This window comes from Mytilus californianus, unplaced genomic scaffold (assembly GCF_021869535.1).
Source record: "Mytilus californianus isolate M0D057914Y unplaced genomic scaffold, xbMytCali1.0.p SCAF_7, whole genome shotgun sequence".
NCBI classification, from domain to species: Eukaryota; Metazoa; Mollusca; class Bivalvia; order Mytilida; family Mytilidae; genus Mytilus; species Mytilus californianus.
This window is the reverse complement of record NW_026262723.1, coordinates 59,289,665-59,315,507: the sequence shown is the minus strand read 5'-3', so window position 1 is coordinate 59,315,507 and position 25,843 is coordinate 59,289,665. Positions and strand designations below refer to the sequence as shown.

The 25,843-nt window shown below is 31.2% G+C and overlaps 1 protein-coding gene across 3 annotated transcripts in view; it reads right to left on the bottom strand.

The window, feature by feature from the left end:
- Positions 1 to 25,843, bottom strand: part of LOC127707607 (nuclear factor NF-kappa-B p105 subunit-like) — a 79,099-nt gene that overhangs the window by 7,270 nt on the left and 45,986 nt on the right. For all 3 annotated transcript variants that reach the window (XM_052212208.1, XM_052212207.1, XM_052212209.1), the window contains exons 10-14: positions 25,617 to 25,742; positions 8,156 to 8,224; positions 4,575 to 5,417; positions 3,213 to 3,354; positions 2,431 to 2,548 (exon numbers count right to left, since the gene is read on the bottom strand). In XM_052212208.1, the coding sequence (XP_052068168.1) occupies positions 2,431 to 2,548; positions 3,213 to 3,354; positions 4,575 to 5,417; positions 8,156 to 8,224; positions 25,617 to 25,742 (1,298 nt within the window). The remainder of the gene's footprint in view (positions 1 to 2,430; positions 2,549 to 3,212; positions 3,355 to 4,574; positions 5,418 to 8,155; positions 8,225 to 25,616; positions 25,743 to 25,843) is intronic.

Below are 25,843 nucleotides of genomic sequence, written 5' to 3'. Positions count from 1 at the left end.
CACTTCAATAACTAAGTTTTACAATGAATTATCAATCAATTTAATGAGGATAATAAATCATTGATTGATTCTTAAAAGCAATATTGTGTCACCTCTTGTGATCGTGCATAAAACTGTCATTTTTAAGGGTTACATTAAAACAGTTCAATTATCTGAGAAATTACGGGACATTTGTTGGTTAAATATTTCTGTCATATGTTTTACATAAATGTCCAAAACGAAATATGGCACAAGTTTTGTTTAAATTATCAAAAATATTTTAATAAGAAAGCATAACTTGATCTTTGTTCAGAATGATTCAACTTTTAAGTTTTACATATTTTTTTGCACAAAATGTAACCTGGTCCAGAAATTTAACAGAACTAATTAAAATATTCAACTGAAGAATTTAAATGAGAACAAAAATAAAGAAGTGTCTATATGATTAATATTGCTGTCATTGATTGATAGTTGGTTGCATTCCAAGCATATCTTTTTTTTTTATCTTTCTGAATTACTTTATCAATCTGGACAATGGTAATTTGAGCATTAAAAAAATATATATAATTTCTTTATCAAGTCTTATGATTATTTTTCAGGAAATTATCCAAAAATTGTCCATTTAATAAAAAGTACAAAGGAGTTCTACAACAGGGAAATAGGTAATTTTATTCTAATATCAAGCTGGTTTCTGATTAGTTGACATTTGTTACACTTCAGTGACCTCGTTTATCTTATCCGTGACCTTAAATGATCAATACTATTTTTTATATCATAACAGGATGTCATATATTCTTTAATTATATTACAACCTTAGAGTAATATTGTTTTCGTTCATTTGTACTTGACGTCATTTAATACATATTTTGATAAATATTTCTTACGTAAACAGAAAATTATCCCCTTTCAAAAAATTGAAAATAACACTTTAAAATTTCATGCGTCCTAAGAAAACTGCATATTACGTAGTTATAATTTTTTTTAAACATATTTCTGTAATTAAAGACATCCTGTATCTCTTACTACATTTGCATTTAAATGATTGCTTTAAGGATATTTTTTTTATTTCAGTAGTTTTAGGTTTAAATCGTGTGGAGAAATTTGAATAAACTTTTACTTAAACTAAAACTAATCCCTAGTACTTTTGAAAATTATTTAAAGCTGTAGTAAGCAATATTTACAATATAGAGTGCATGGCCAAAAGTATTCGTCATCTTTCCTTTATTGCTAAATATTTCATATAAAAAATTATTTTGAAGGCATTAACTGTTGGATTTTTAGAAGCAACAGGCTTTTTTTCACAAAAACTCTCATGACAAAAATTGATTGTAAGTTATACTAATGTTAATGACTTACGAGTATTTTTTCTCTTAAGATTTTTTGTGAAATAAGTCGAATGTGTTAAAAGACACAGAATTGTCTAAAGTATATTTGTTTATTTGATCATAGTTTTGTCATCAATTCTTTTTCCTTTTCTTTTGATATGAACTTGTAACAGTTTAATTTGTTTGAAATATATATCAAATTTATGAACAAAAAAAAATACATGTGTGTTTATATCATCAGAAAATGAAAACGCTCCACAACAGAAATATAACCAAATAGACAAATTGGCTTGTGACAATTCTGCTTCTATTGATACCAAGTTGATTTAAATCCAACCAGAAATGTCCCTATAATATGTTTTGAAAAAAACATAGTATATGAAATATAGTGAAAAATCACAGGTGATGAATACTTTTGGCCATAGTTTACTATAAAACTTCTTTTGATCCTGACAATGTAGATAACTGTATAGTATTGTTGCAATATAAATGTCATATAATGTTGTTAACACTGTCATGAATGTAGATTTGTATTCAATATATGGTAAATAGGTGTTATAACTTATCGTAGAAAACAAAGGGAAATTTCCCCCTAATTTAGCAATGTTCAAAGACACAATCATGAAAATATTCCCTTACATAAATTAATGTTAGATTTGTATATAATACATGGTAAATAAGTGTTGTAACTAACCATAAAAGAAGCGAGAAATTTCCCCTAATTTTGCAATTAAGACTCAGTTGCCATAACATCAAAATGCAATAAATTGATATGAAAATATATATATTGATACTGATCCATGTTTTAATTTTGGTTGATTTATATGTTTAGTGTGACATCCATTTTTCGCTGAATTGGTATACATTTTTGTTTAGGTGCCAGCTGAAGCCCACCTCCGGGTGCTGGATTTTCTCACTGAGTTGAAGACCTATTGGTGGCCTTTGGCTGTTTTCTGCTCTTTGGTTGGGTTTTTGTCTCTTTGACACATTCGAATTCCCCGTTTCCATTCTCAGTTTTGTTGTTGTAACTAATACCTAAGACTTTTGGAAAATAAACTGTTGGGATATTGCTAGGCATTACTACCACCCTAAACATTGGTTATAGTACAGTACTGTTATAACTTACCTGTCTAAGACTATTGTAAGCACTAGATTTGTATCTACAGTATGGTAATGTAGACATGACGTCTAGGAGATTATGTATGACTTCTAACTGATTATTTATGATGGCTGTGTGTAGAGGTCTACAAAATAAAATGCAAAGTTTTTTTTCTATTTGAAAAGTCCTTTCAGATAAAATCAAAATATATAATGTTTCATTTATTTAATTAGCATAAGATAAATGCTATACATTTTTCTTATTTTCAAATAGAACTGACGTCACATTGTTGGAAATTGTATACTTATTGTGTAAGAAAAAAAAAGACAGTTGAAAACCCTAACAAATAAAACACAGTTTACATTTTTTAGTGATAGGATAAATATCCGTTTATCAATTTCAAGTTTGTTCACCATTGAAGAAAATAAAATATTTTCCTGTAAATTTACAGCATTAATGATGTCATTTTTTGTCAAAGACTAAGAGTAATTTTTTTTCAAACATCATCGGATCAATCAAGCAAAATTGCTGTCAGACATAGTCTGAGAACTCGAAAACTGTGTATACTTTCTTTACACTGCTCTAATACTGTGGATTCGTAGGTACCAATTTTCGTGGTTTGAATAAAAACTGTATTTTCGTGGATTCTTGAATTGTTTTGCCATTTAGCTTGCATATAAGCTGATAGGATATTAATACTTTGTTAAACATTAAAATTCACAGTTCATCTTTTTTCATCATAAATCCAATAAATTGGTACCCAATGATTAATAATGAATCCTTAAGATATAATGGAAGCTATAACTTACAGATCGCCACTATCATCTGATATTGAGAGTAGATGGCGCTGAACAAATAATAACTGCTTTATATTTCCTGTAGCAGCATAAAACTGTAATGCCTTTGAAGTTCTATCAACAATGTGCATAACATCATCACTCTCTGTTTGTGCTGTAACGAAAAACATTCACTGATTGATTGTTGCTTGCTTAACACCACATCCAGTGGCAAATATTTCATGCATATTCAGGACAACAACATGAGAACAAATCAACAATTAATACATGAAAAAGGGGGAGGGATTTGGACTGACTCTGGACAAGAACCATTAAATAGTTAAAACTTCTGACTGTTTGAGACCCTCATTGGTAGTCAAGGTCCTTAAACACCCTTGTAGTAGTAAATAGAACAAGAGGCTCTCAAGAGCATGAATCGCTCACCTGAATTTTTTTGCTCAATTCATTCATCAATCATGATTTTTATTTTTGCTTTTTAATGTATATCGGTGTTTGCTTAAAAATGCTACTTAAAAATTCTTTGTTTTGGTCATATTTGCATCAAAATAAAAAAAATGATTTGTCATTTTGAAAAATTTTGTTTAATGTTTTTATGATTGATTTATCTTGTTTATCTACTCCTACTACTCTCACTATAAACTAATGAATGAACTTATGGTTAATGAATCATCATCAATGAAATTTTCTAATTTTTCATAATTTTTTTGTTATTTTAATGTGTAGTCAAAATTTGATTTTATAAAATGAGCATGTTGATATAATATGAAAATTAACCCTGCTTTGCACTAGACCCACAAATTGACAAAAATGCAAGATTAGTTACTGTGATTTTAGGAAATTCTGACTGCAAATCATGCTACAAAAATTTGAAATTAGAGTTTCCATTTTTGCTATACCTATCTGTCGTAATTTTTGAAATAATAAAAAAAAAATCATGACAAAAACTTTGAATTTACAGTACATAGGAATTAAGACTGAGGGAAAGTAAAGAGAAAATATTGGCCAAATAATATGTTGGAATGAACTTTATGAGTGATGAGATTAAAGAATATTTTTTTCATTTTTTTTTTTTTTTTTTTTATATATCTTTTACATTTCTGTTAGATTTACATGAACATTCTTTAGTTATCAATCGTCATATTTTGCATGTAAAGTTTATTGATGATTCTAATGGAATCAGAAAAAGCCCTAGCAGATCATTGGCACAATTCAATCAGACCAGATTTTCTCTTTTTCTCCTAAGAATTAATAATAGTTTTACATCACCTCATAGAACTTCAATGAAATTATTTTTTTTCTTTTATCCTATATCACCCTATGGAGCTATCCAAACTTTCACAAATACACAACTAAAGAAAACAAATGTGGACATACCACTAAAATCCTGTGATTGAGATTTGACAGATATTTCATGTTCACTTTGGTCTTTAATATCCATATTTTGTTTATTTTGATCATCTGACGTCATCTCAGAATCTTCCATATTGTCAACTTTATTTTCTAGCACGTCCTCTTGTACAGTTTTCAAACATTTTTCTTCCTCTTTCATTTCATCCTCATTGTCCTCAATTTTTTCGTCCTTTTGAAATATATCGATGCCATAGTCCTCAGTTTTAATTTGTCTTGAATCATCTCTTGCGGTGAAGTCACTGGGAGGCATCTGACATTCAAACGGAGCAATTCGTTCAAGTCCTTCATTCCCGTTATCCATAATTTTCCCTGATAATACTGAATCAGATGCTGATTTGAAAAATCCTTGATGACCATACGGTTCTGCAGGGGGAAAGCACACTCCCCCCATTTGCTTCGATGGAACACTGTCTGTCTCATCATAGCCTCGTCTACCATCACCACCGAAATTGTGACTAGGGGCTTGTCGTATGACAGTGCCACGAGGAGTCAGTTGTGATCCACGGGGTTGCAACTGTTGAAATGGTATGTGTTGATTACCAACTGCAAACTGCTGGAAATACATTAGGTTAGGGTCAGGGTATACATTTTGTTTCATATCTTGTTGTGGCATCATCATTGGTGGGCCTTGTGGTTGCATGAAGATATCTTGGGAAAAGAGGGTAGGCAATTGGCTTTCACCATCTGTGGTTAAATCATTAACGCTAGCAGTTTGTCTTGGTCGAGCACGACGTACTGGAGCTGCTGTCATTCTAATTGCCTGTTGCAGCTGTTGCTGCTGTTGTGCATTCGATATAGGAGTAGTATCTACAAGTAAAATAAGGGTTATTTTTTTTGGTGTTAAACATTACCTTTTGCCATTCTCATTAAAAAATAATTTATTTCGATCCAACAAACCTTTTATTTAAATCTAATATGAGAAAAGGAAGCATATATATAGGGGCATTTTTTCCAAAAGCAAATTTGAAAATCAAAAATTTTAATTAATATTGAATGGCTGAGATTTTTCATATCTCAAAATTAAATAGAATTTTTGAAGTGATTTGAACCAGTTTCCCTTCCTATACCTTTAAATAATCAACTGATCCCAGTACACACAATCTAACAAGGATAACATTTATCAAGGAAGAGTCGTTTTCTCAGAAATCATGTGACCTAGCTTCATAAAATAAGTTTACCTATATATATCACAACACTTCTAACACAGGAATACTGAATCCAATATTTTTATTATTGGTCCACCAGGAACAAAGGATATAATACACTTAAACATTTTCATTCCACAATAGTTTTTTTTTCCAGGTGATTTTTTTATATTGTTTATTTTTATCACATGATTATCATGAAGATCTTTTAAAAACCTGTTTTCTAAAAACAATATGGAAAGGAACGAGATATTCCCAAGAGAACTGAAACCCATGATTTCCTTTAACTTTATGGTAATATAAATTCAAATGAGGAACTTTTCTATCTCTGCTGATCCTCCAACCTTTTTCAGAGCCTCATTTTTTTTTATGTTAAGATGTGGTATCAGTTCCCTATTTAGATTATTTCTTCTTAGTGATCTTGTTTTTTTATTTAAATAAAATTAAATTGCAGATCAGTTTAGACTTTTCATTTCAAAGCCAACTTTTATAGACAAGGCTTGATCTATTGTATAGAAAATTGTCTATTGTTGAAGATAATATCTAATTGTCTTTTTATTTTTTGTGATGGTAGGTTATTGTCGAAAAGATATATAACCTATATCTCCTTTCATTCAAATTTATCAGCGTATGTTTCATCTAGTCATTTCGAATGTGCCACTTTCGTTTCACCTCAAACTGTGATTGCAGGTAAAAACATTCTGTTATAGTCCTTTGACTTTTGTGGTCTATAAATATAGTCCCTACTCAATACTGACAAATCTTTATACATCTTCCAAATTTTTTTCTTCCTATATTATGCATAAAATAGTAAGAGGTAGGGGGATTAAATAAAATGTTAAAATCATTTGGGTCATGAATTTTAAGGTAAAGTAGCAATTTGGTCCAGTTGATTAAGGTAAAAATTTGTATGGCTACATGAAGCTGTCAAACTGAATTAAAGACCTCCTGAACATAAAGTAGGGTTCATATTCTGAGTTAAAGCTGGTAGACTCTTCTATAATTTTGATAAAATTTGTCACAAAAGTAGTACACTACACTGTAAAATTTTTTTTGAGAAAACATAGATGGGATTTTATTAATTTGCATTTATTGTTCTAAATAAAATAAAATTGAGAATGGAAATGGGGAATATGTCAAAGAGACAACATTGTGACCGACCAAAGAGCAGACAACAGCCAAAGGCCACCAATGGGTCTTCAATGCAGCGAGAAAATCCCACACCCGGAGGTGGTCCTCTGCTGGCCCCTAAATAAAATTGTGTGCTAGTTCAGTGAAAATGGACGTCACACTAAACTCCAAAACATATAAATGAACTAAAATTAAAAAACATACTAGACTAACAAAGGCCAGAGGCTCCTGACTTGGGACAGGCGCAAAAATGCGGCGGGGTTAAACTTGTATTGTGAGATCTCAACCCTCTCCCTTTACCTCTAGCCAATGTAGAATAAAGAAACACATAGCAATATGCACAGTAACTAAAGACTACAAATAACTCTGTTCTTGTGCCAAATGTACTGATAACAGGCCTTAGAATTTAAAATAGCATCAAATTTAGTTACATATTAGACTTCATTCAAGACAGATTTCGATACACAGTACAGCTTGTACGACATGCATGGAACTTATTCAACAATGTAAAATGAGTTTGATTTTAAAAATCCTAATAACTGTTGGATTGAAATTAGTAAATGAAGTCTGAAAACAATCTTCCTATTACTTTTGAAAGCAGTAGACATTGTTTTGAACCTCCCTAAAGAGGCATCATAAAGTGAATAGAAAAAGGATTAAAAAATGGCAAAAAAATAATAATGAGCAACTGCCCTCTCTTTACTTGATAGGAAGTGGCACTCTAATGTGCAAACAAATTAGGGTACATTGCATTTGCAAATTTTTAACTTTTAAAAGCCATTTAGGGAGCGGTGTATTTGCAATTGAAGTCGATGCAGATCGTTAAAATTTTGAGAACAAAAATGCATTTAATGCAATAAAAATACAAATGTATAATTAAATTGTAATTAAATGTAAACCTATATATTTAAAAGTTATAACATTGTTGTAGCATGAAATTTCATCATTTATTAGCATATAAAAAATTATTAAATACCGACCAAAACTTTGAAGTAATTCAGCATGGTCGATCAATCAATATTAAAACATTAATTACTTTTTGCTATATGGCACTGGTATTTCCAGAGTCACAATTTTTACACTTTGTATTATACACCCATGACAACAGTGATGTTGTACATGCAAACATTCATTTACTAAATGGCAACCTTTCTTTAGATTAAATGCACAAAGAAAAAATAAAATTTAAAATAAAATATTTGTGCAAATAAATTATATAATATTCAATTCTATCATTGTACCATTTTCTAAGTCATATCTTGTACTTACCCATAGTATCTTGGTTAACAGTGATCGGGAGGTTACCTCCTTGACTCGTTTGGCTGAATGGATTGTTTGCTGAAAATAAACAATTAAAAAAGTTCTCACAACAAAGTTCTCTTTGACACAATTTCCCAAGTTCTTTCTGACATAAATTCCAACTTTAGTATTGGCATAACTCCATTTTTTTTAGAATTTGACATTCGACACAAAAACATTCTTGTTTGCTAAAGTGATTCAAAAATGGACGACACTCAAAGTGATTGGGTAATTTCCCGTATCTGTCTAACTTCGACATTTATAACAAGGAAGTGATTCGCTGAGGTGAACATTGTCAACACACCTGTATTTTACCTTGACAAAGTAAATTTTGATAGTATATACATTTATACTATATTTGGTCCCATGCCAATAACTTACCTTTTATACTAAGGTGGATAACAGAAACAGAAAATAAAACCTCCAAAATCTCAAAAGTTTTCAATTGGAAAAATAAAATTGAAAAGACACTTTACAGAATTAAAATAAAAGTCGTTGACCTCTATTTTGTTTTCAAGAAAAACCACATAATTACATGATGTGCAGACTTTGACATACATGAATTATTAACTAAATGTACATACATATTTGTGTAAACAAACTATTATTAACAAATGACTGTGTGTCACTGTTTACTCTTAAGTAGGAGTTATATTTTTTTAAGTCCATAAGTAATATCTTGATTAAAAGGGCTTACCTATTCAAAGTATATTAGGATAGGTAAAACTGACGAAGAAATAAAAATCACCTAGTAAAGCCAGGTGAATATTGTGAATTTAGGACAGAGATTTAATTATTCCCTGTTTTTTTTAACCACACACATCAATCATGATTGTACCATATAATATCAAGTTATAGGTATTTTTATCAAAATTATATTTGAGAACAAAAGGTTAGTAAGTGTGCAATGATAAATTTGTACTTGCAAACATTCTCAAAAAAAAGTGATTGCCTTAAATTGATAAAATTACCGTAAAGTAATTCCAATGGGACCAAGAAGCTGGACCAAAAGTCCATTACAAACATGTTTATTATAATAGCATGAGGGTCTGGGTGGGGGGTCCTTTATTTCTTTATTCCATAATTATTTAGACCATTTTTCTCTATTCTTTATCTATTTTGCCCATTATTTCCCATTCTATATATTTGACCACCCTATTATTCTCTATTCTCTATTAGTTTGCTTGTTTTTCTCTATTCTCTATTTTTTTTACCTTTATTTTGCAGTTTTTGTGCGTTATTTTCTATTCTGTAAACCCAATCTAGATCCTCTAGTATTGTAACAGTACTCTAACTTAATAGAAAAGACGAATCTAGCCAGCATTGTAAGACTAAAGACATTCATACCGGAATAAATTGCTTTAAAGATATAACCCCAATTTGTACAGTACATTTTTGCAGATTTAAATAGACATTAGAGGTATTAATTGTGAACTATATTTCAGTGTGTATTGATATTAATAGTAGCTAACTTGGTCACATCCTGTGGGATATGAAGGCCAATGCCTCAGGAAAAGAATTGGAACAATTGTTTCAATCTTTCCGTTGAAAATCAAGGGTCAATAATATTAACTTCTAAAAATATAATTAGTCTAGACAGGAGCAATTTCATGTATTATAGTCCCAGGTCTAGGTAACTTGATATTTAACAGAGTGAGATTGAATTTTTATTATACATAATTTTTTTTCGCACAAGACGTAAAAAGAGTAATCATAGGTTACAAATACTATTCTTTGCTGGCTAATTATAAAAGGTACAACTACAATATTACTGAGTAACTTGCTAATCAGAAACTTATCTTCTTTATACATAGGAGCCATCTTAAATTTTCAAATAATCAACAAAATTATGGTAATTTTCTAGAATTAATATTAAAGGTTTGTGCATAACAAACAGAAAATGGTCATGACTTACATGAATAAAACATTGAAATGAATTTTGAAGCCAAAAATGATGACACAAGAGATATAGATATGACATCTGAATCAAGTGTTAGACAATACCCTCCCCCCCTCTCCCCATTTGAAGTACTGAAAATTGAAACCCCCACCTTTCCATTCCCAAAAATTGTCAGGCCCACCCTTTTCAGGATACAAATGACCATTCCCTTATATAGACTCAGTTTTTGCTTTTTTCAATAGTCTACTTGAAACACTATTTTTGAAATGCAAAGATTATAAAAATTAGCACCATATATTTAAGATTCAATCTCTGACATGTTTGGAATAAGACACAGTTTAAACTGTATGAAAGAGCATCTGCTTACTATACATGTTATATAAGCTAAAATAAAAGAACAGAGTTCCAATGTCCCCTGCGTTGCACATATTTTATCTTTCCAAGGTAAAATGGCAATAACAAAGATAAGTACTTTTTTTTTTGTTCTTTAAAACTTTTTATTAATATCTTAAGAGAAATGAAGGCTTCAGAGCAAATGCAATGTGATTTCCATTATAATTTATATTTCCAAGGTGCATAACTTATTAAAAATATTTGATCATAACTTGTTTTCGAAAGTGTCAAAGACATTGCTGATATAAACTTATGATATAAGTTTCATAACATTCTGGCAAGAATTGAACACGTGAGAGTGATAACATTGCAATTTTCCATATAATCAATATTTTCAAGGGGCATAACTCTTTTAAAAATAATTAATCGGCACTGATTTTTTAACTCTTCAAGGACATTGATGATATAAACCTATAATATAAATTTCATAAAAATCTGGGAAGAATTGTACACATTAGAGTGCTCATAAGGCAATTTTCTATATAATCAATATTTCAAAGGGGCATAACTCTTTAAAAATTATTGATTGGAACTATTTTCCAAATTCATCCAAGACAGTGCTAATATAAACATATGATTTAAGTTTCAGAAAATTCTGGCAAGAATTGTACATATGTGAGTGCTAACAATGCAATTCTCCATATAATTTATATTTCCAAGGGGCATAACTCTTTTAAAAATATTTGATCGGCACTGATTTTCGAACTCGTCCAAGGCATTGCTGATATAACCTATGATATAAGTTTCATAAAAATCTGGCAAGAACTGAACATATAAGAGCGCTAACGATGCAATTTTCCATAAAATTAAGGTTTCCATGGGGCATAACTCTTTTAAAAATAATTGATCAGCACTGACTTTCAAACTATTCCATAACATTGCTAATATAAACCTATGATACAAGTTTCATAAAAATCTGGCAAGAATTGTACAAATGAGAGCGCTAACGATGCAATTTTCAATATAATTAATGTTTCCAAGGGCATTAACTCTTTTAAAAATAATTGATCGGCACTGATTTTCGAACTCGTCCAAAACATTGCTAATATAAAATTATGATATAAGTTTCATAAAATTCTGGCAAGAATTGTACACAGGAGAGTGCTAACGATACAATTTTCCATAAAATTAATGTTTCCAAGGGGCATAACTCTTTTAAAAATATTGATCTGCACTGATTTTCGAACTTGTCTAGGACATTGCTGATATAAAACTATGATATAAGTTACATAAAAATCTGGCAAAAATTGTACATGTGAGAGCACTAACAAGACCGGACGGACGGATGCCCGGTATGTCCATATCCCCCGCAACGCGTTAGGCGGGGACAATAAATAGTGACTATCATGTGTATTAGCTTGACCAGAAGGGATGGACAGGGGGTCCCTGAAACTTTCAGACAAAAATTGGTCAAAATTTGTTCCCAGCATATCTCTATTTTTACTCCCTCTATACCCTGGTTCCTGCCCCCTCATTCCCAGGTTCCCTTATCACTGTCCACCCCATCAGGCCTCTGTCATTTCACATGGAGTTAAAATCATCAAAATTGGGCCATTTATAAGACATGCATAGTTGCATACCTAATGTACTTGTATTAAACTGGTGACCAGGAAAAAATATCTTTTTTACTGATAAAAAATTCTATTTCAAGGTCATTACATCCCTTCCATGATCTGCAGATTATGAGAGTCACAAGTACCCAGTACTTCACTTACTTAACTTACAATCAATACATTCTTTTTTTCGAAGGTCAATAACATGATTACTTCAAATTCAAGAAAATACATTCATTTTTCAAAGGTCAATACCGTGATTATTTCAAATTCAAGAAAAATATTCAGTTTTGTTCATGGTATGGTTTCTAAGGACACAAAATAAGTTAATAGATTCTCAATCCCTCCATACCAAGATTTTCTTTCTTCAATTTAAGACATGCAAATAGTTCAGTAAAATTACTTGCAATCATAGAGAAAAAATAGAATGAAAATAAAAAATCCTCCCTCACAAATTTTTGGGGAAATTTTTTTATATGTGACCCAATTTTTTAAACTACTAATAAGCCTTCACATGGGGTAAATGTATATACATGAATCATTGCATGTTCTGTATTTTAAATTCTTATCATGTGCAATGTCATTAGATTAAACACAATGGTAAAATTATGAACAATAAAATTTAAATGTCTGACTGTGATTCATATTCATTTGTAAAATTCAAATATGCTATAGCATTTACCAGTTGAAGCAAAATGTTGCCTAGCAGCTCAGTTTTCCTTCACATTTGTAAATTGTATACCATGCATAATGAAAAAGGACAAGGAATTACACATAGAATGAACCGACTCAGTTGAGTCAAAACCTGATTACCATTTCAAACAGTGATTTTCATAAGCAGTTACAATACAAAGATATATACTCAAAACAATTGGACTTAAAGTAATCCTTTTTAAATTTTTGTGATAAACATAAATTGACCTCTTACATTGACTTAGACATCTTAAAAGATATGTTAATTTCTTTGATGCAATAACAAAGGTTTGAAAAGGGAGGAGGTGATAGATTAACTAGATGTGTCGGAACAAAACGAATGATCCACTCGCAAAAAAGTTTAATTGAAGCCATTTTTAGGAGAGAAATCTTGAGAATGAAAGTCTGTATAACTGTTATTTTCACGAAATTTTCAAAGTCCAAAGCCCTAATTTCGGCACAAATCAGTGGAGCTGAACCAGACATAACCTCAATCTGTAACTATAATAGTAGACTCACATACTTAAAACCAGCTCAATGTGTGAAGACATTTAGAAAAAAAGTCAGTCCAAAGCCTGTAATTTCAGAAAAAAATCAATGGAGCAGAATAAAAGGTAAGCTCCATCTGTAACTTATCATAATAAACTCACATAGTAAAAATCAACTCAATATGTGAAGGCTTTTAGAAAAAAAGTCTGTATAACTGTTATAATTCACAAAATGTTCAAAGTCCAAACCCTGTTGTTTTGGTAAAAATCAGCAGAGTGGAACCAAACATAAACTCCATCTGTAACTCGTCATAGTTGACTCACAAACTAAAAATAAGCTCAATATGTGAAGGCATTTAGAAAAAAAGTCTGTTTTTTTAAGCCGCCTGTAATAAATAAACTGTTATCACAGAGATATGTCTCGCCTTTTTGTAATTTTGATAATGCAAATGTTGAAATTAAAATAGCAATACTTTAACATTTAATTTATGCAAATATTCAAAGTCGATGAACCATGACTGAAGGTACATGGCTAAACAATCTCCATGGAATGAGATGTGCCAATGCTAATACAACTGCATACCAAATACCATTGACTTATTATAAGTCGTTACCTTTAAACAAACCTAAACACAAACATTTACTTGTAAACTATGTAAAAGTTTCAAAGTCAATGAACCATGATCAGGGGTGTAGCTATATAATCTCCATGGAAACAATACTTGCAAATGCCAATAAATTTGCATACCAAATATCATTGACTTAACATTAGCAGTTCATCTTAAAACTGATCTAATCACAAACTAATACATGTAAACTAAGCAAAAGTTTCAAAGTCAATAGACCATGACTGAGGGGGCGGGGCCAAATATTCTCCATGGAAATGAGATGTGCTAATGCTTATACAACTGAACACCAATTAACATTGGCCTACCACTAATGGTTCCCCTTGAACTGACCTGATCACAAACTATTATACATGTTAACTTAGCAAAATTTTAAAAGTCTATAGACCATGACTAAGGGGGCGGAGCCAAATAATCTCCATGGAAATGAGATATGCCAATGCTTATACAACTGCATACCAAATATCATTGACCTACCACTAGTGGTTCCCCATAAATTGACCTAATCACAAACTAATACATGTAAACTATGAAAAGTTTCAAAGTCAATAGACCTTGACTGAGGGGGCAGGGCCAAATAATCTCCATGGTAATGAGATGTGCCAATGCTAATTCAACTGCATACCAAATATCATTGACCTACCACTAGTGGTTCACCATGAACTAGACCTAATCACAAACTAATACATTGTTGACGCCGTCGCCGACGCCGGAAACAGCATACCTTTGTCTCTCTTTTTGACTCCGTCAAGGCGAGACAAAAATCAGTGGAGCTGATCCAAATGTGAACTCCATTTGTAACTCATCATAGACTCACATACTTAAAATCAGCTCAATATGTGAAGGCATTTAGAAAAAAAATTCCATATAACTGTTCGTTACGGAATGACAGAATGACGAAATGACGAAATGATGGATGGATGGATAAGGGTAAAACTATATGGCCCTGACAACTTTGTTGCAGGGCCATAAAAATCTTGGAAAAATTAACTTATACATGTATCTATGTACAAATGTCTAAATCTCAGAACTGTAAAAGCTATCATATCAGGAGCACCTGAAATTATTCTTAGTTTTTGGTGGGCTTGTGTTGTTAATGAGTCTTTAGTTTTTTTATGCTCACAGTCTTTGGAAGACTGCATTTTGTCTTAATCTTATGAATTTGAATATTTCTTAAGGATTTTTGGCCTGTCTTATATATATCTGAATTAAAAGACGAAATGATTTTTTTTGTCAAATTTGGATATTTTTACTTTAAAACATGCCTAAAAATTTTGGGGGATTGGCTAGATCAAATCTGTTGCATAGTTAGTTGAGAAATCTTATATATAGAAAAATATGACATTAAAACCTAATGAAAAATTATTGTTACACATGAAATGTAGAAAATTTGAAGGATCCACAAGCTAGCAACTCAGAAATAAACCAAACTATTAGCAGGCTAAAAATTGGCATTTGCAACTTCTCTCAGCATGCAGCATTTAAGTGTTAAACCAAATATTGTTTGACTTGGGAGAAAATGTCTTGAGCGAACTGCTGGTTTTTAAACTAGTACATTAAAAAATCTAGAGTTTGGTCTAGGATGTTAAGCATTTATCCATCCACCTTAAGTTGATCTTGATTATAAATGTCAGATATTTTTCCAAAACCAAAGAAGAGTTTTACCTTATCTTTATCAATCAGTAGAATACAATAAGTTTTTGTGAAGTCTGATCGATCTCGTAGCTTCTTCTTCAAGCAGTTTTTGGTATTTCATTGATCAAAGAAGTTTCTTATATAGTCGTTTCTCATTACTAAGCCCTATTTTTTTTCTAAAAAGGCTTTCCCCATTTGGTTAATCATAAATTTATATTGCATAACTTCTGAATGGTTTCATCATCATCCTTTTACTACTGAAACTTTTAGGATAATTATAAGTTTCTATATTTAGATACAAAAATTTACAAAGTCTAGTTTTATTCTATAAATAGATCACTATATAACTGTTTTGGATTTAAATTTAACAGGACATAACAAGTGGAAATCTAAAATTATTCCTGGATTTAAATTACGACTTATAAGATAAAAATAAAAAGTCATATGATGAAAAAGTCATTTGGAAGCTTCTAGCTAACAACTCTATCAATCCTTTAAAAAGTAGTAAAAAATGATAAAAGAGATGTGTTAAATATAACACTTTGTTTCAAAAAAAAATATTGTGTCTTATTTTTGTAGCTTATCTTCCTGTAGTAATTAGATTTACTACCAATTACTCTTGTGTACTGTCATAACATTTCTATACACTTCTAAAGGGGGGATGAAGAAAGGAAACAAAAATAGTGATTACATGAATTAGAAAATTTTTTTTGGTGATGAATTTAAATTGTTCCCACATGGAAAAGATTTCCAGAGTATATTAGCCAATACAAATAGACTTTTTTTCAGAATTGACCTTTGAAGTTGGGTACATTTGCCAGTCCTTATTTTTAATAACTATCTCTCAGTAATTTTCATTTCAAAAATAAAATCACTTCCAGTATTTAAACATTGAAGTATTATGCACTCAACAGAGGTCATAATCCCACTACAAAAATATACCGGTATTTTGCCTATTGCAATAATTTGTTCATAATTTAGCCAGTCGCAAGAGTCCACATCTTTTTGCTGGAGGGATGGCCTAAAGAAAGGAGTTAACTGTACATTGTCCAAATATTAGTGTGAACCATTTTGAAAGACGTATGACATAGTTTTTTTTATAAAATCTTGAAAATGATGCTTAACCCTGCCAAAATGTTTATGTGCTTGTAGTTCAGTGGTTGTCATTGGTTTAGGTCTGTCATATTTGTTTTTTGTAAATTGTATTGTTATTAATTGGGCCATTAGTTTCCTCGTTTGAATTGTTTCACATTTTTTCATATTGTCAGGGCCTTTTATAGGTGACTATACGGTATGGGTTTTTCTCGTTGCTGAAGGTCTACACGGATCTTAAATTTATAACATCCATGTCATTCCAACTCTGGTGGATAGATGGCAACCGTACCACATCTCCTTATTTTTATATACATGGTCTTAAGAGATTTGGATGTTAATGGCTACTCTTTGTTAGTCTCTGATCAATTAATTCACATTTTATTTGGAGGAGAAGGGCAATTTCGAAACAAAAGTTTTGTCTACTGATAAAAGAATGTTGAAATCTAGAAGCCTTTTGGTCTAATGTTTTTTTGTTGCTGTCTCATTGAAATATACCCAACATTTCCTTTTATTCATATTGTATTGTAAATCATGTTATATTTTTTTTTTTTTCAGAAGGTTACGCTTTCAAAATATAATCACTTTTTTGGAGGCGTGGGGCTTACCAACTTACACTACACCACTAGTAAATTGATCCACATTCCAAGGTTCTTTAAGAGTCACTGTTAAATCAACACTTTTCTAGAATTGGGGCAATTTAGAGCTATGTTTAGACAATTGTGTATTATTGAAAAATAATTTAAACATTCTGTGTTGATTTTTGCAATTTCAAACAGCCATTACATGAATTAAATGTAAACAGTATTTAATAAACATTTATATATTGTTTAGACACATTAAATAATAAATAAACTGTTAACACAGAGATATGTCTCGCCTTTTTGTAATTTTGATAATGCAAATGTTGACATTAAAATAGCAATACTTTAACATGTAAGTTATGCAAATATTCAAAGTCAATGAACCATGACTGAAGGTACATAGCTAAACAATCTCCATGGAAATAAGATGTGCCAATGCTAATACAACTGCATACCAAATACCATTAACTTATTAATAAGTCAAGCCCTTTAAACAAACCTAAACACAAACATTAACTTGTAAACTATGTAAATGTTTCAAAGTCAATGAACCATGATGAAGGGGTGGGGCTATATAATCTCCATGGAAACGATACTTGCAAATGCCAATAAATTTGCATACCAAACATCAATGACTTAACATTAGCAGTTCATCTTAAACTGATCTAATCACAAACTAATACAAGCCGTAAACTAAGCAAACGTTTCAAAGTCAATAGACCATGACCTAGGGGGCGGGGCCAAATATTCTCCATGGAAATGAGATGTGCTAATGCTTACACAACTACATACCAATTATCATTGACTTACCACTTACAGTTCCCCTTAAACTGACCTAATCACAAACTATTACATGTAAACTAAGCAAAAGTTTCAAAGTCAACAGACCATGACTGAGACAGCTACATACCAAATATCATTGACCTACCACTAGTGGTTCAGTATAAACTAGACCTAAACTAAACTAAACAAACTAATACATTGTTGCGCTGCTGAAAACAGCATACCTAAGTCTCACTTTTTTTACTCTGTCAAGGCGAGACATAAATTCAAACAAATAATGCAAATTTATAGGAAATTTTGGTATACATTTATTATTGCGATTATTTAACAATGAAAAAAAATATGCTATGGTAGGTGGGGGGCATCAAAATAACAACTTCCTATGACTGGGAAAAGAGAGAAATTTGAAAGTGAAGAAGATCATACATTTACTTTGAAGTTCATTTGACAAAAGGATAAACAAATATCTCCATTATATCTGTGGAAAATCCAAATTTTGTCCTTTACCTCCCATTCCTACTATAATTGGTAATAGTATGGAACTTCTATGAGTTTCCTGATTCAAGACAATTCTTGAAAAGGCAAAGGAAATTGTTTTAAAAGAAGATGGCAAAGCATCTAAGTTATCCTGTCAATCAATAGACCTTATCCCTATTTGGGGATCTGCGACACTTGAACTATTGACGCCATAGAACAATCACTTTTCCTTTATGGCGTCAGACATTTTCTCATGTGACGTCAAATTTAACGGGAACTTCTGTGATGTCCAGTAATGGCGGACAACTAGTGATAAGGTGTTTACTCAGATCCTCTCATGTAGCAGTTTAATATTACTAATGTTTTCAAGCACATTGAACAAAGAATGGTTCAAAAGCAGGGCGGATCCAGTGAGTGCAGCGAGCAAAACTTTTTTTTGGATGATTTTATGCTAAAAATTATATATTTTCAAATCAAAGGGGGCATAAACCCTCTAAACCCCACATGAATCCACTGAAAAGTGCTTCAGGGTAAATTTAAATGTATTGTTAGTATTTCTCTAGAGGAAGACAAGTGAAATATTACTTGTTGAGTTTCATGAAGATATCTTTACAACATTTTGTTTTGACAGCTGTATCATCACAAATTTTTACAAATAAGACAAACAAAATAAATAGCCTTTATACAAGTTACATAACATTGGTGTAAACACTGAAATGTCACGCCCGCATAATGGTTATATTAAAAACATGTTGACAGTCTTGGCAATAAAGGTCTCACTACATGAATCAAGAAAATGTTATGTCAATCAATGGAACCTACTGATGTCTGGAACCTAGTCCCACAGACAATAACGTCTTACAATAATTCTATTAGCTGACCTTATATTAATAGTACATAACTGAGAAAAATTGACCATAGCGTTAATATATTCAGATTTGTCAATTTTATCTAAAAATGTATCTGCTTTCTAGATGAATTTTGTAAACAGAACCCCTATTACATTTATAACCGATTTTAAGTCATCTGACTCAGAGCAAATTTGTTTTATTCAAACTAGTTCCAGGTTCCAGGTTTTGTTTTCTGAATGGTTCATTTAAGGTTGAAAACTAGTTTTTGGTGTACCAATAAGGAAAACAAAGAAAAAGTTCTGATATTGGTTTGTTTAACTATTCAAACCAAATGAAGAGGTTTGATAAGTTTAGGAAACCAGTGTTGGTTTTCAAGAAACAAATGTAAACCAGTTTTTTACTAGTTTGAAACTGATTTGGAAGGACAAATAGAATGTTTATCAAACCTTCCAGAAACTGAAACCAGTTTGGAGGCAACAAATATGCCCTGAGTAATAGTTTCATTTAAATTTTTATCCCCATTGGTCATTTAAAATACCACACTAAAAACAAAAATATGGGTGGTTGGGAATTTAATAAATTCCTAGAAATCAAATACACATACACATATTTTCAGGTAGTCGGGTGTTAGGAGGGGGGCAAAAAAAGGCTCTTAAAGCAAAAGTTTCCTCATGAAGTACTGTCATACTTTGCAGTCTTGTCTCTAGTCCTTAAAAAAAGTCCCTCACAGAAAATACAGTTAAAAATTCAAACCTTAAATGGATACTTTTGATATATAAGATGGGTCCCATTCAATGTTTTAATAATCTTTTCACATTTTTATAAATACTGGTGAAATATTATATTTTTTTTATCCAGAATCAGTTTTTGAGAATAATGTAACTTTCATCACACTTTCAGTAACATCAAATGAAAATAAGACTTTATACATGTTGTGCATCCGAGACTGTCTTCTGGAACAACCTTCATCAGGAATGATCAAACCTTAATATTTGAAAGCCATGGATGTATAAAGACATTAGGAGCTATACGATCAAAAGGAACCTAAAAAGAATAACCAGATTTATTTAAGGTCAAATTTGCCTGAGGGAGTTCAGGGTTCTCACTAGGAATTTTTCATGGTGAGTCCTGGGACTCATCACTTTTAGAAATGGTGAGTCCCAATAGATTTTGATGAGTCCAGGATGCATGTAATTTTTTGTGTCTTGATATAATAAAAATATGACGAAATAAAACTAAAACGATGCGTGTTGGATTGGTAGTTTTTATTATATCAATAAAATTTATGATCTCTTAATAGTTATTGTTCAAAGAGACATATATACTCTGTTGTTCATTACAACATATAAAATAACAGACTTTTTTCTACGTCTATCAATTCTTGCTGTAGTGGGTCATTAACTCTTGGTCTTTTACTGATGATTCAATGTCATCGGGTTTCCTTTTGAAAAAGGACTTTAACTTTGACAGACTCATTGTGATACTGATGTCATTTTGTTGGACAAGCTAGTTCCCAGTTAATTATTATTAATCAATTTTAATTATATTAAACAATTGAGTTAATAATCACTTTGATGTTTGCATCTTTATAATTATTATAGTCTTAAATAAAAACAAGCAAAACTAAAGTGAACACTGTTCATAATAATGAGCTTGGCTTTAATAATTTTTTAGATCTGATCTGTTTCAATTTCATTTTTCACCTTTGTTTACGATCGCGATGTTCAACATGCACAATACAAGAAAGTGTTAAATCCTTTGAAGACCAGTAAAATTATTCTTAACCGTAAAATTTCATATCTACACTGTTCTACGATCTATTTTATGCATAGTAGTAACAGTTATGAAATATTATATCATTTCATTTCAAATTCTCAAACAAAATTTACTTTTGTGTTTTCAATCGATATGTACGTGATGTTCAACACGTGGAAATATTCTGAGTTGGAACCTTAGTTTCTAATAATTCTTAACAAATCAGGAATAAAATGAGGAAACATTTATTTTGGTTTCTTTTATTGTATCATTTCTATAAATCATGTTTAAGTTTATTTTTATTTCATATGAAAACTCGGCTGCAAAAATATATCTGTTCAAATATAATTTTACATTTTAAGGAAATATCTTTAAAATTCTGTTGACAATACGGGAAAATAGACATAAATATGATATAGTAAATATTAATACAATTTACACAGTCCAATCAAAGTTTGTGAATAAGTTTCACTACCTGAAGCTCACGTAGTGGGGAACTTTAAAGATTTATCAATAAAAAAATTATCATGGGTTGTAATAAATGAGTCTGATGTATCTAGTGAATAATTATATAGCTTATAATCCTGCCCTGGCATGAAAAATAAATGGGTTTTTAAATTTAAAATGCGGTACCTTGGAAGACATAAATTGATTATACAAATACCAGTCTAGTAAGGTCCATAATTTGCTTCGGAAAACAATAAAAGTATTACACAAAAAATCATATAAAGGCATTTTTTCTTCTTACTATTGAATAACTTTTTATAAAGTTTTTTTTAAATGATTAGAGGTTATATTATTTTGAAAATATGTTTTCAAATTTTGTACATTTATACAAGTACATTTAGTAAACGGAAAATCTGCATATTATGTTTTCAACTGTACATGCGTTTTCAAAAGAAAGAATAAAATATAAAAATAATAACACATTGAAAATTTGTATTATCTCACACTTCCTGTTGAGCAAAACATATTGTGCTATATTAAAATTCCCACGTTCCATATTAAAGCATTGAAGCATTACCACTAACCAAATGAATTTCCTTTTTTAACAAGATTACTACGCCATAGCAAAATCCCCTATGTTGTATAAATGAGGAATTAAACTGTCCATCACAATGTGTCATTGTGGTACGATAGTCAAAAAATTGATAAGGGGTTCCGTGGAACCCTGTGTCTCGACTGCGATTGCTGCTGTCAGTGTAAAAGTGTAATGTTGACTTAAAAAGTGAGTCCATTTTTCAGTAAAATACAGAATTTTTTTTAAAATTCAAACTTTTTCTATAGATGCTATTTCTTGGTCTTGAAGATTAGCTTCTGTCCAAGTTTCATAACAATCCATGAAGGTTTACAAATTTATCATGTCAAAAAAAAAATTAATCCCAGACTGTCTACATAAATGTTGACTGTAAAAAAACCAAGTCCATCTATCAGAAAAATACTGAAAATGAAAAAAAAATATTTTCAAAAGTTTGCTTCAGACATTGTCTCTTAATCATGAAAAAGTTCTGCCAAAGTTTCATAAAATTCGATGAAGGTTTGACAAAGTAATTATCAAATAGTAATAAACTTTAACCCAAGACTGTATCTACTTGCATTGCTAACTGTAAAAAAACTGAGTCCATTTATCATTAAAATCAGGAAAAATGATTATTTTCAAAATTTTGCTCTGAATATAGTATTTTGGTCATCACTTAGCTTTTGTCCAAATTTAATAAAATTCCAAGAAAGTTTGACAAAGTTATTGATGACTGAAAACCTTAAACCTCAGACTGAGCCTGAATGTTAACTGTAAAAAAAACTACATGTAAGTCCATTTATCAGTAAAATATGGACAATGAAAAAAAATATTTTCAAAATTTTGCTCTGGATACTGCCTTTTGGTCATAAACAAGCTTCTGCCAAAATTTCATAAAATTCCATGAAGGTTTGACAAAGTCATTGATGACTGAAAATCTTTAACCTCAAACTAAATCTGAATGATAACTGTAAAAAAAACTAAGTCAAAAATTTTCATATATCAGTAAAATATGGAAAAATGAAAATAAATATAAAAAAAACAAGCTTCTGTCCAAATTTAATAAAATTCCATATAGGTTTGACAAAGTTATTGATGTCTAAAAGAACTTTAACCACAGACTGAACCTACATGTCAACACAGCCGACAACGGAATCTAGGATTGCCTTGTCTCGCTTTCGAGATATAAATGTTGCAGGCTCTAAAAAAATGGTAAATAAAGGCAACAGTAGTATACCGCTGTTCAAAAGTCATAAATCGATTGAAAGAAAACAAATCCGGGTTACAAACTAAAACCGAGGGAAACAACGAAATAACAGAACACAGAAGTGCAACAAAAAACAAACAACAATGCATTCTGCATGTCCCTGTCCCAAGTCAGGAGCAAAAGATAACAACAAAAGATCATTAATTTTCATAAAAATAGTCAAATTAAAAGGACAGTATAATATGATCATCAAAACATGATGGCAAACAATACTACCATGTACAAAAGCTTTTTGTAAAACAGTGTCAGAGGAGTAGCAATGTCATAATACTCCAAATAAATGGGGAATGTGTCCATGGGACACATATGATGCCCCCACTTGCATATAACCTTATAAAGGGACATAACTCAAGAAGGGTAAAAGTGACGCTACCAAAAGTTGTACTTGATCTGAGTCTTGTGGTAATGAGCATTGTGTATAAGTTTCATAACATTTGGTTGAAGGTAACTTAAGTTAGAGAAACCAAAAATTCAGCAATTTTTCCATTTGTAAAAGGGCATAACTCTAGAAAGGTAAAAGTGAAGCCACCAAATTTCATTTACCTGTGTTTTGTGGTAATAAGCATTTCGTTGAGGTAAACTTAAGTTAGAGAACGGAAACGAAAATTCAGCAATTTTTTCATTTGTAAAGGGGCATAACTCTGGAAAGATAAAAGTGACACCACCCAAATTCAAACTTGATCTGTGTTTTCTGGTAATAAGCATTGTGTATAAGTTTTATAACATTTGGTTGAGGCTAATTAAAGTTATAGAACGGAAACCAATTTCAGGATGTACAGACGGGCGTACAGACGGACAAGGGTAAAACTTAATGCCCCCTCCACTACGGCGGGGGAACCAAAATAGTCAAAGTCCAACAACTCCTGTAAAAAAGAGTCAAATCAAAATGGAGGTTCAGACAGACATACGAACAAGGGTAAAACTTAATGCAGCTCCGCCTCGGCAGGTACATAAAAACAGGGGTCAAAGTCTAATTACTACTGTAAAAATTGTCAAATTAAACTGATGATACAGTATGGTCAAGAGAAATAAACAACAAACAATCCTACCAAGTACCAGTTTTTAACTGATTTTTATAGTTGTTCATATGTTGTGCTGTTACACCACTGTCCCAGGTTAGGTGGAGGGTTGGGCGCTGGCAAACATGTTTAACACTTCCACATTCTGCATGTCCCTGTCAAAGTCAGGAGCCTGTAGTTCAGTGGTTGTCGTTTGTTGCTTTAAATCATATTTGTTTTTCAATCATTGTCTTGTACATAAATCAGGCCTTTAGTTTCTCATTTAAATTGTTTAACATTTGTTATTTCGAGGTTATTTTGCTCATTGTTGAAGGCCATACGGTGACCTATAGTTGTTAATTTCTATGTCATTTGGTCTCTGTTGGAGAGTTGTCTCATTGGCAATCATACCACATCTTCTTATTTGTATATCTACCAAGTATGAGAGCTTTCTGTCTCAGAGGAGTTGCTTTCACGAGATTACTATACACATTTTTTTTGAGCCATCTAAACTACTAAACTAAACTCTACATTTTGAAAAAAAAATTTCATGCAAAAAATGTTCTACTGTTTTTAAAAGTCCACAGTTATTACAACAGAAATGTTCAATAACACGCTGAAAAATTGTGAAATCACAATGGCAGTCAAGTATACTCAACTACACATGATGACAAACAATCCTACCAAGTATGAGAGGTTTTGGGCTAGCAGTCTCAGTTTTCACACAGTCTCAAATGAGAAGTCTTCACACAGTCTCAAATGAGAAGTCTTCACAGTCTCAAATGAGAAGTCTTCACAAAGTGTTACAGACAGAACACAGAGACAGACATCTATTCATTTAAAGTTTATTTCTATACCCCTCCCTAGTGATGTGACTTGGTTTATTTATAGCCTTTACAAGTTGAAATATGCAAAAGGGGGGGGATGACTCTTCCTATAAAATGGTATACACAGACGTGCTGCTGGTAGAGGTAACTTTTTTAGAATGTCAAATATATCAATGGGATGCAATTTAGCAGAGGTAATATCCAATGGGTAGAAATTCATATGTCAATGAGTCATAAATTTTCATCTTCTGTTAAATTGTAAATAAAACTGTGTACCGATCTTTTTGTCTAATAATATGAATGATCCCATGTGGTTTACATCTAAAGATGTCATTGTATAACTGATAGCTGGGAAATATATATCAATGGGTTATGATTTTCCTATGAAAAATATGAATGGGTAGGGTTTTTTGCAAAACAAAAGAATATGAATGGGGGATGGTATTCAAACCCCAGCCAGATGTCTGTATCCAAATTTGTATCATGCTTACCTTGGATTCCAGCAATATTGATGTTATTTCTACTAGAGTTGTTCCCTCCTGGTCCACCAAAGTTCCCTGGGCCAGGATAACTTGGCATCTTCTTACTTCTTTTATGCTTGAGTAACTCATCTATTTCTGGAATGAAACAAAATCAAGACATTTTTTAAATACTGACAAGTAGATAATGAGTATTGATGGTAGGTATGTATAGATTATCAGTAGATGATGAGTATTGA